The sequence below is a fragment of the Micropterus salmoides genome, unplaced genomic scaffold (assembly GCF_014851395.1).
Source record: "Micropterus salmoides isolate LMB-PRFRI ecotype aquatic unplaced genomic scaffold, ASM1485139v1 Ms_hic_scaffold_932, whole genome shotgun sequence".
Lineage (NCBI taxonomy): Eukaryota > Metazoa > Chordata > Actinopteri > Centrarchiformes > Centrarchidae > Micropterus > Micropterus salmoides.
The window spans coordinates 1-11,273 of record NW_024044718.1 but is presented as its reverse complement, the minus strand read 5'-3'; the positions used below and the strand labels follow the sequence as shown (position 1 = coordinate 11,273).

Here is an 11,273-nt window from a genome sequence, read left to right as displayed (position 1 = left end):
CAGCTGAGAAAGCTGAAATGGACAAACTGAAAAAGGAGTGCGATGGCCTCCGTGCACAGATTGAGGTGAGCACCTCCTGCAGGTGACGCATACAGCATTTCCTGTTTAAGGTTTCTAAAGTCAGTGGAAGCATCATGAGGTCCGATCACAACCAAAAACAGCACTGTTTTCACCTTTGTAAGAATGTATTTCAATATGAAAGGGATTAGTTAGCTTAAGAAGTAGGAGAATTTGTATGATTTTTTTCATACTGTAAAGAAATAGTACATTTTTATGTTTACTTGAAAAATCCAATAAGCAAAATTGGAGATGCATGTTTTTTCTACCACTTGTACGACTAGGCTGTAGCTACGGTTACTGACCTTCACTACTCAGTACTGTAACTGTGCCCTATTACTAACATAGAAATACTATTACTAGTACTAATACTGCTGCTATCACTTTCACTAGTAGTACCACTTTTCCTCATGCCTTTAAATAACTTACAACCACACAGGTGAACATGAAAACAAGCCTGTGTAACATATAATAATTCACTCAACTTGAAACTGCAGGTTAGAAGGAAATTTGGGGGCCTAACCAATCCAAGTGTTGTTTACCTTCCTAAGTCTTTTCTTCTTTCTCCTCACCATGTAACGTCCTGTGTGGCCACCAGGCGGCCCGCAAGGCTGTGAATGACGGCAGCATGACAGCAGCAGGAGGTAGTGCGACTCCAGTAAGCCGAGTCCAGCTGAAGCTCAGGAAGACCCTCAAGGGTCACCTGGCTAAAATCTATTCCCTGCACTGGGCAGCTGACTCCAGGTGAGGATGCATAGGTTTTGACTTGACTTGTCCTAGTAGGAAAAAGCGCAGACTTTATAAGGTTAGAAATGTTGTGACAGTGAGGCACAATACCAGGACCCTGAAATTAATTAACTATTATTTTTTAATCATTTACCTGTACTTTTCCTACTGTGACATGTCAAAGGGCTTATTACACAATATTTCTCAATGATCTCAATGGTTGAGTGCTATTCCCTCCATTCCTTAGTCTGGATAAGGCAGTTCAGGTGCCACCTAGACAGGAGTCAGTTATCCGTGTCCACGTTAGCTACCTCACAGACAGAATGACAGAAAGCACCTCTACATGCTGTAAGAGATAAAGTTAATTGCTGAGACTGAACGATGCGCACTAATACTGGATTTCAGTATCACCGGCTCTACTAAGTCTTCATTTTAAAAATATGTGGAGATTTAAGTCATCTTCAGACACAGTGACTCTGTCCTCTCTCTCACAGGCAAATGGTCAGTGCATCACAGGATGGCAAGCTTCTCATCTGGGACACCTTCACAGGGAACAAGGTAAGATCACAGTACCTGTTTTATATTAAGTCTGTATTACAAAGGTCTTACACACAGAGTTTATGGTGTTGGTGCAGAGACATACTGACATCTTACTAGTGTTGCACAAGGTCTCTTGGTACGTGGCAAGAAATGTGACTTTATTGATGAATTAAATTTAATAGAGTTATCATGTTTTTGATAGTGAAAGGAGTTGAACTTAGCCTAGGTTGTGGTAGTTTAGCCTTCCTGTAGGAGCTCCTAATCCTCAAATAATTGGATTTCAGTGGTGAGTAAAGTATTCAAAGATGGTTTAACTTCTGTTTCTACCTTGTCAGGAATAAAATCATGGTGAGAACATTGACTGGTTTTAATTTTATGCCGCAAAAAGTTCATTTTTAAGGATATTGATACCGGACAGAAAATATCTGCAACCAGTGGCTACATGCAGCCATGCATGTAAACATTTGAAGGAGGTTGTTTTTCAACGAAACAAAATTTCTGCTTCCCAGTTGGTTGCTGTCCCACTAAAGTCAGCTTGGGTGATGAGTGTTGCCTTCGCCCCCTCTGGTAACCTGGTGGCCAGCGGTGGTCTGGATAACATGTGCACAGTGTACAACGTCAAGGCTGCCAGCCCCAAGACCCTCAGGGAGCTGGACGCACACACAGGTGAGGATGGCACCTGCACCATTTTGCCTCCCTAAATGGCTAAAAAATGTGCTCAGGGAAACATCAAAATGAAGTTCATGTCACAGAAAAGCATAGTAAGAAATTAAGTGATGTTGAAAAAACTATTTCTCCCACCCAGGTTACCTGTCTTGCTCCCGTTTCCTTAGTGACACTGAGATCTTGACAGCATCCGGTGACACCACCTGGTGAGTTTTTCATTGACGACTGTCTGCAGCAACATACTTGCTCTGTGAATAAGTGTTGTCCTTTGAGAATTTTTTTTAATTTATTTACATTTTTTACATTATTTGTTTTCATGATGGCATCCCCGAAGTTTTACACTCATTTGACAGACTGCTGTTCTGGTATCCGTCTACGTAGATAGGGACCATTATTTGATTCAGCCCATCAAATCTTGCATAAAGCAGTCATGTCAGTGTTCTAATATAAGCAGAGCAGACAGTCACACTCAGTGCTGCAGAATAAAATAGTACATTTTAGACATTACCCTACATTTGATTCCTGCATTTCCAGGTGTTAGTTGAGAAAATTCAGTTTTTTGTCTGAGCAGTGCTTCACCAACATGTTTTCTCTTTACATAATGTGTGCTAACGCTATGGAGCTACTTATTGGCATTCAATTGGGTCCCTCAGGAGGGCTCTGAAAAGTAACATTGAACTAATCCTGTTATTGCAGGTTAGCAACATAGGTCTTGTGTCTTAAATACTTGAAAGTCAAGGTTTTCATAGATTTAAAATTTTGGACCAGATATGACATTGTCACAACAATGAGCCCTGATCCAAAGACGTCACACTCAATCCAAACAGACCCAAAGATAATCAGACTGGATGCTTTCATTCCTTCTTTTCCTTGAACTCCTTCATCTATAACGCACTTCCTAACCTGTCCTCTCCAGCTGTCTGTGGGACCTGGAGACTGGTAAGCAGAAAATCATCTTCACCAGCCACATTGGAGACTGCATGTCTCTGGCTCTCTCCGCCGACATGAAAACCTTCATCTCTGGAGCCTGTGACTCTCTGGCCAAGCTGTGGGACCTGAGGGAAGGGACCTGCAAGCAGACCTTCTCAGGACACACCAGTGACATCAACGCCATCTCTGTGAGGAACCCACTAAGCATCACACGACACATACCAGAAATAATATAATTTTTATACCAATTACAAACTTTTGAACGGTGGTGTAATAAAAACACACCGTTCTTCATCTCTCCCCACCTCAGTATTTCCCTGGAGGAAATGCCATCATCACAGGCTCCGACGACTGCTGCCTCAAGATGTACGACCTGCGCTCCGACCAGGAGGTGATTACCTACCAGGACACCAACCTGAATGCTGGCGTCACGTCTGTGGCTCTCTCCAACTCAGGCCGCCTCATCTTTGCCGGCTATGATGACTTCAACTGCCACATTTGGGACTCACTGAAGGGAGAGAAAGTTGGTGAGTTTATATATTCAGGATTTGAAGATAACACAAGGAAAGAAGCTGAGATTATAAAATGTTTTCAAGGCTAATCATCATGAAAAACATCAATAATGAAAGTATTAAATTCTCACTCTTTATGTACCTACAATGTTTTCATTGTTTCATAAAAAGTTTAAATAACTTGCAACAGGTAGGTGGCGCTAACGCACTGTATGTTTTTTTCCCTGTCCTCTCCTTCCCTTTCAATGTTCTTTTCATTGCTTTTCACCTTTCTTTACTCTTCTCTCTTGCCCATGCTCCCTCCTCTTCTTTTCCCTTTTTTCCTTTGGTTTCTTTTCATTCTTTCCATTCCCTCACATCTGTTTCCATTTCTCTCCTCTTTGTTTTTCTGTCTGTATGTTCTTTTCCTTTCCTTTCATTCCTTTCTTTTGAATAATGTCTCCTCTGCTCTCCTCACTTCCTCCAGGTGTACTGTCCGGCCATGACAACAGGGTGAGCTGTACCGGCGTCCCAGAAGACGGTATGGGCGTCTGCACAGGATCCTGGGACAGCTTCCTCAAATTGTGGAACTGAGGTGTCCCGGCAGAGGAAAACACTGGAAGAGGGAAAGGAAGAAGGGGAGAGGAGGAGGTGGAAAGGGGGAGGAAAAGAGTGAAGATATGGAGGAGAAGAGGAGGGGGTGGGGACTAGAGACAAGTGAGGTTGGAAGATATTTGGTGCAGATGTTTGGGCACAGATCTTCCTCTCTTTCACTCTCTCTTTCTACTTCTTCCCCATTCATGAATGCAAAATATGAGAAGTTGCGAGTGAGTCACGTTGCATAAATGGCATCAGGTAAACAGTGCACGATGCATCACGCTGTATGTACAAGGGAGGTTTATTGTTGTTGAGATGAACACTAAAAAACATTAAAAAATAGCACATTATTCAAAATGATAACGAGCAGAGAAGAAGCTCTAACTGAGAATGTCAATTAAACGCATAGATTTTTGACCATAAAAAAAGAAAGAACACTTAAATATTGAAAAGAATGCTGTAGGATTACAGATTTATTTTTATTGTCTTGGACCTGTAAAAGAGCCCGGCACTTATTTAGATGAAAGTCTGATATCAATATATTTGTATTTTATAGTTTTAGGATGGAGAGTTGATGTACAGTGTGTTTTTTTTTTCTTTTTTGGGGGGGGGCTGCATAAATCCTGAGTTTATGTGTATGGTAGAGCTGCCATATTTGGTCGCCTGCTAACAATCAGCAGACTTTGAGCCAAGACGGCCGCTGCTGTTTCCCCGTCTCACTGTGTTAATCTGATGATGTACACAGACGAATAAAGGTTTGAGGTTGGCGGTCAGAACTATGAAACACTCTGTAAAGACCTGTAAACTTTATTTTACTCCACTGGGTTCAGCTGCATTTTGTAGTATATTTACATTTGTGCAGTTCCTCTGTAAAAAGACAAATGTTTGTTGAAAATCTTTCTAATAAACATAGAATTCTGCATTACCACCATGTCAGAGTCCACATGTTTGTGTGTGCTAGTGTGTACCTTATTCTTAGAAAGAATTACATTCATGATAATTTATTTTCTACATGTTCAAGTAAAAAATAAAATGTGCCCCTGCTGTTGCAGCTGTTGAGCTCTGGAGGACAAGTGAGTCTGGAGGGAAGTTTCATTTGTAAGGTCAGCTCATATCAGCAGCATGACTCACACCTGTACACAACATCAGGGGGGACATACAAATGTTGATGCACTTTGTCATTCTATGGGATGGACACCAAAACCTCATGTTTACGATTTATCTTTTGAATTTTTTCTAGTATTTTATTCTGTCAGAGTTGGAACATCATGCAAATTGTAATAAAAGAGAAACATCATACATCACTCTGTGATTTGAGAGATTTCAGCATCCTGGAAGTTTGTGACAAAATCTAACAATTGCTGGATATTTTATTAACTGATTTCAGTATTTTTAGGTTATTATATATGTTAAATGTTGTAAATGTGTCTATTTTATACCAAACAAATATTAATTATAAATGAATCCAGTATTTTCCCACCAAAGGTGAGGAGAAGGTTTTGACAATAGCATTTAGGTTTAAAATTTTACTTAGGTGAAAGTACAAAAGTATTATTAAAATATACTTAAAGTACCAAAATACTCAATCTGCAGAATGGACCATTTATGTTACTGGATTCATAATATTGACGCACTAATGTGTTCATCACTTTATTGTTTAATGTGGAGCTCGTGTTGATTACTTTATATACAGCTTAGTAGTTTGTGAATTTCTTCCCAGAGACCAATATTAGTGCATCATAATGTATTTGTTGGTAATATTTTGTATTATAAATCTGAATCTGCAAAGAAACTGTAACTAAAGATGTGAAAAAATATAAAGTAGCAGATAATGGAAATACAAGTAACTCAATACTAGTACAGTAATTGAGTAAATGTACTTTCTACCACTGTTGACTTCCTCAGAGCATGATTTTTTAACAACAGATCATTAACACGGAAAACAAGACAGTGGCCTAATTCCACACAGAGTACAACACCATATCACAACATCATATCATTGTAAAAGTGCACAAAATAATACATTTTTCCGTGACCATCAAGCATTTCTATATATATTGTTTTAAAAAATGTAAAATCTTTTTTCTTGGGTTTTACCTAGTAATCAGATGTGTAATTAAAATGTTCTTTTATTTCACTTTAATGGGGTCAAATCTAACCTATGCATACTGTTACAAGGGCATATTTACTGTAAAGCTCAACCATTTGGTGGAGGCTCATAAATAAAAACCTGTGGTGACTGAAAATCATCAATCATTGTGTTTATGCCCAAAGTAAGAAAGAAATGCGTTATATTGATGATGATAAGAGAATTTCCGTTGATTTAGGAGTGGGTGGGGCCATTAAAGGGTTGACTTTTATTTTCATGAATCATTTATGACTAGTAACTAGTAACTACATCAAATAAATGTAGTGGAGTCAAAAGTAGTATTCCTTCAGAAATATGGTGGAAGTGGAAGTTTCAAGTACAAAAGGAAAATACTAAAGTAAAGAACAAATCACTGTCAGTGCAGAGGGAGATTTCATCCTTCGTAGAGGACAACATTTCAACAACAGGTGGCGGTAATGCACCATAAAGCTGTTTAACGCTGAACAAGAAGAAGAGGGACGTTGGCCGGTGTTGGGTTTTGATATTTCCCACAGCACCTGACGTACACAGCAGCCAGAGTCATCCTGCAGCTGAACTGATCCTCCGAGACCTCAAGCTTCACTTCTCCTCACCGGGTACCTGCCACCATCAGCCGGTCATGGCGCTCCGGAGGTTCTTCGTGGGAGGAAACTGGAAGATGAACGGGGACAAGGAGAGTCTGGGAGAACTGATGACTACGCTCAACACCGCCAGCCTGCACGACCAGACCGGTAACTGAGAGATTAGCGTGTCTGCAGGTTTATATACAGCAGATTAGCTGTCAGCAGGGTTTGCAGAGCAGAGATAAATAAGAGTAATCGATCAGGCCACACAGACAGAGGGAAGATGCCGCTGCTCAAATGACACTGTGACATTGGGGGTCACGTGATCAGGATGAGTCGCATAAAGGCCTCTGACGTGTTTGTGTAACGTCAGTGGTGGACAGTAAGTAAGTACATACACTCAAGTACTGTACTTGACTTTACTTTTAAGGTACTTTTCAATTTACTCCCACCAGTGGTGGAGGGAGTATTCAGATATTTTACTTGAGTAAAAGTAGCAATATCACAGTTTCAGAATCATGTTTGTTATATTATTTATTGAAGTAGTGATACATAAATGTGTACATCATTTTAATGTTGCAGCTGGTAAAGGTGGAACTCATTTATAACTTACTGTATACTGCTGGGTAGCTTTATATCAATATTATTCAGTTATATTTTGTGTTAATAATCTAAATCTGCAAAAGTAACGTAAGCTGTCAAATAATTGTAGTGGAGGAAAAATATAAAGTATCTGGAAAGAAAATACTCTACTTAAGTACAAGTACCTCAAAATTGTTCTTAACAAATTTTCTTGTACTTTCTACTCCACTCCACAGATATATACACAGTGTATCTGGGCTTCTGACCCCAGTGTCTTGGGGCCCCGTCATAGATCAGCTGTCTGTGAGTTCTTCTCAGATGGTTTTAATTAAATCACTTCTACTCCCCAAACTATATAACAAATATTTAAAAGAAGAGAAAAGAAATGACAAAGATCACAGACAAACAGTGCATACTTTTACTTAAGTAAAGGATCTATCCCACTACTGCTTATCCTGACACTTAACATTTCAGTTTTTATATTTTCTTTGTATATACCAGCATCAACGTTGGACTGGAAGGAAAGAAAGAAAGTCTCAGCTCAGACATAGATGGAATTAAAGTCATGATGAGCTTGAAAGCAAACATACACTTTTGGTCTTATTTTCAGAGGTGGTGTGTGCTGCTCCCTCCATCTACCTGGACTTTGCTCGGTCTAACCTGGATCCCAGAATAGGTGTCGCAGCCCAGAACTGCTACAAGGTGGCCAAGGGAGCGTTTACAGGGGAGATCAGGTATCCCACAGTCTCTGAATGAAAACACTCGTGAACTATTTATGATGCATCCTATTTATTTTACTGTATAGGCTGATGCATATTCACATAACTTTATGTAATTTAGGATATCGTAATAGAATTAAATCCTCACATTCACAGAAAAATATGTAAAGACATTAATAATTTTAAACATGTAAAATCCAAATAAGATATGAAAACAAAATTCAGATTAAAGAAGTGTCAGATTTTGTACATCACATGTAATCCTCTGCATCTTTAACATATTTCCTGTCCCTCCAGTCCGGCCATGATAAAGGACTGTGGGGCAGAATGGGTGGTCCTGGGACACTCTGAGCGCCGTCATGTCTTTGGGGAAGGTGACGAGCTGATTGGCCAGAAGGTGAGACACTTTGTCCCGCTGTTTTTTCACTGGCTGACTCGTGTGTTTGGACATTGTTCAGTCTCAAAACACTCATCTAAAAATGTTCAGTAGACGTTAGCTTTGGAAAATGGAACAACAACTATTTGAGTCAATAAAAACAGGAAGTTGCACATGAATATGGAATCTGTGCATCAGATTATTTGTGTGGTTACAGGGAAAAATTAGCTTCTGGATAGATAGAAGATGCTCCTTTATGTATGTTGACTGTAAATTGTGGTCCATTTTATTCTGATGCCAGCAGCCGCACCTGCAAATGTTCAGCTTCAAACATATTAATCTGAGGTTTGCTCCCTTCAGCTGTTTGCCTTTATAGTCAAGCCGGGCAGTCTGAAGCTAGATAATTCCAAGTCCAATACATTTACTACGTTCATTATTTAGGTGAATTAAAACCTGTCTGTGTGTAACATGTTGCACATATCAGGTAAAGATCTGAGTCTGTGGTTGATCCTCAGGTGGCTCACGCTCTGGAGAGCGATCTGGGTGTGATCGCCTGCATCGGCGAGAAGCTGGAGGAGCGGGAGGCAGGCACCACAGAAGAAGTCGTCTACGCTCAGACGCAGGTCATTGCAGGTAAAGAAAGGAAATAACAAAAAAAGTTTTTACCTTTTTATTTTTATTATTCTATATAATTTTTCTTTTTTCTCTTGGTACTTTTTCTTTTAAAATTTTCTTATGTGTATGTTCATTATTTTCTTTTCCCTTTTCTTTAACTCTTTTAATTTTTAAATTTATATTACAGTACATAAAAAATATTTCCTTTTTGTATTATTATGTTAGTCTTAGTCGCAGGAGTTACTGTTTTGCTGCTGATGAAGCAAATTCATTGGGGTTTTTTTTGTTTGTCGCTTGTTTCACACCAAAATACATCTTTTTTTTTTATTTTACTTCTTTAGTTGAAAATTATCAAGATTAGAGGTCGACCGATATGGTTTTTTCACGCCGATGCCGATACCGATACCGATCTTTTGAAATCCGGGTCGGCCGATGGCCGATTAATGCTGCGATTTATTTTGGCCGATATTTGCTTGGTTTTTAACCTCTATTTGCACCGAACTGAAGCACAGAAATCCGCGTTGATATTCGGTGCGGTAGATAACGGTCGTTAAGGTTCCAGTGCCGTATTAGCACCGGGTCTGTCTGTAGCTACCCGTTAGCAAAGCAAAGCCAGTCTGTCACTAGCCTATAGTTGGTCTCTTTTTTATTACTTATTTCTCTGCATTGAGTGACAACCTCTCAAATATAAGACACACAAACAGAACAAATAAAAGTCTCAGATTCACTCTGTAATTGCAAAATTATTGCTTACTTATTGTGACATGATAGCAACTCTTCTGTGATAATGCAACTTCAACTACTTCCAAATTAGCCGAATGTCATGTGTCTTATTCAGGTTTTTTCTCGAAGTTGGCAGTAATATATCAAAAGTTTTTAATTAAATATAAAGGAGTAATAAGAATTGAATCCTTACCGTTAGCTCCTTAGGCACTGGATGAGGTCTGCTGCTCATCGGCTGGAAAATGACTCTAGCGGCAGCGCGCGTCAAACATGTGTTCCACGACAACACTAGGCTGCCCACAGATGCGCCTGCCTAATAATCGGCTTGATATACTTGGATATTGGCCGATGCCGATTATGTTAAAAAATGCCAACAATCGATTAATCGGTCGACTTCTAATCAGATGTGGGTGAACATCTCATTGCCATGGGATTTCTGAAAATCAACGATACCCATTAATAATATTCTCAATTTGTGGCCAGTTCTTCAGTCCTCATGTATATGCTGTGGTAGAGAAACTACAGCAGATTGTATTCTGTAACCACTCAGTCTGCAGTCAGATATTACAGGATGTTATTGATGATCTTTCCTTGCCTCAAGTAGCCTACTTCTGCACTCAAATTAGGCTATACGCTAATTTAAAATGCAAATAGGTTAGTGGATTCTGCTGTGGGGAAATTTCTTGAGACATAGTCTTCTTGCTCTGTTAGGGCAAGATTTCCTCTTCTGAGATCTCAGAAAGCAAGTAACAGAATTGATATGTGCAGAGCTGCTCTGCCTTAAAGTTGGTTCTTACTCTGTTATTGTGCGGCAAATAATCAATTTAAATGTCTTCCCTCGGAAACTCTTAACAGGGGAAAGTACTGGAGACTCACTGCAGACCTCATCATATCAGCTGTTTAGTATAAATGTTTCTCTTCCGTTGTTCTGTGAAAGAGTTGCTCTCTGTTTTAGGCTATTTCACGTCAGTATCAGTGCTTGCATGGAAACATCATTATGTTAAATATTGGGAAATCCTTCCTGGTTATAAAAATTGTCATGAAAAGTTTACAGTTGTTGACTGCTGGGGCGTGTTGTTGTGTCGCAGAGACGTGAAGGACTGGGGGAAGGTGGTGCTGGCATATGAACCTGTGTGGGCCATCGGCACAGGCAAGACAGCTTCACCTGAACAGGTAACACTGACTCTTCCTCTGCTCATCACTGCAATTGTTTTTAATATAAAAAATATTTAGTAACCGACTGTAAGAGTTCAGTGCAAATGTTAAGTGTTTGTACCTTTTATCTCACAGTGAAGGAAAGAGGCAAATGTTTAAAATGTGTTTTGGTCATACAAGAATGAAAAACATTGTTTTATTTGATCATCTACTGTGTGTGTGTGTGTGTGTGTGTGTGTGTGTGTGTGTGTGTGTGTGTGTCCAGGCTCAGGAGGTCCATGAAAAGCTGAGGGCGTGGCTCAGAGGCAACGTCTCAGATGAAGTAGCCGACACTGTGCGCATCATCTATGGAGGTCAGTGAAGATTTTGATGGATGTAGAGTCTGTGCGGTTTTACCTTTAAAGC

The 11,273-nt window shown here is 39.7% G+C and overlaps 2 protein-coding genes across 3 annotated transcripts; both read left to right on the top strand.

Annotated features, from left to right (window-relative positions):
* Nucleotides 1-684: 684 nt before the first annotated feature.
* Nucleotides 685-4,932, top strand: LOC119896328 (guanine nucleotide-binding protein G(I)/G(S)/G(T) subunit beta-3-like). 2 transcript variants are annotated; one of them, XM_038709766.1, is made up of 7 exons: nucleotides 685-801; nucleotides 1,278-1,341; nucleotides 1,833-1,989; nucleotides 2,129-2,195; nucleotides 2,906-3,107; nucleotides 3,230-3,446; nucleotides 3,898-4,932. In XM_038709766.1, exons 1-7 carry the CDS (start codon nucleotides 686-688, stop codon nucleotides 4,002-4,004), a joined length of 930 nt encoding a protein of 309 aa, XP_038565694.1. In that variant the 5' UTR covers nucleotide 685; the 3' UTR covers nucleotides 4,005-4,932. The 2 variants fall into 2 exon arrangements, with proteins under 2 accessions (XP_038565694.1, XP_038565696.1); XM_038709768.1 differs by lacking the exon at nucleotides 685-801 and adding an exon at nucleotides 951-1,131.
* Nucleotides 4,933-6,590: 1,658 nt separating this feature from the next.
* LOC119896329 (triosephosphate isomerase-like) lies at nucleotides 6,591-11,229 on the top strand. Its single transcript, XM_038709769.1, has 6 exons — nucleotides 6,591-6,866; nucleotides 7,891-8,014; nucleotides 8,297-8,396; nucleotides 8,891-9,008; nucleotides 10,804-10,886; nucleotides 11,134-11,229. Exons 1-6 carry the CDS (start codon nucleotides 6,755-6,757, stop codon nucleotides 11,227-11,229), a joined length of 633 nt encoding a protein of 210 aa, XP_038565697.1. The 5' UTR covers nucleotides 6,591-6,754.
* The last annotated feature ends 44 nt before the right edge of the window (nucleotides 11,230-11,273 follow it).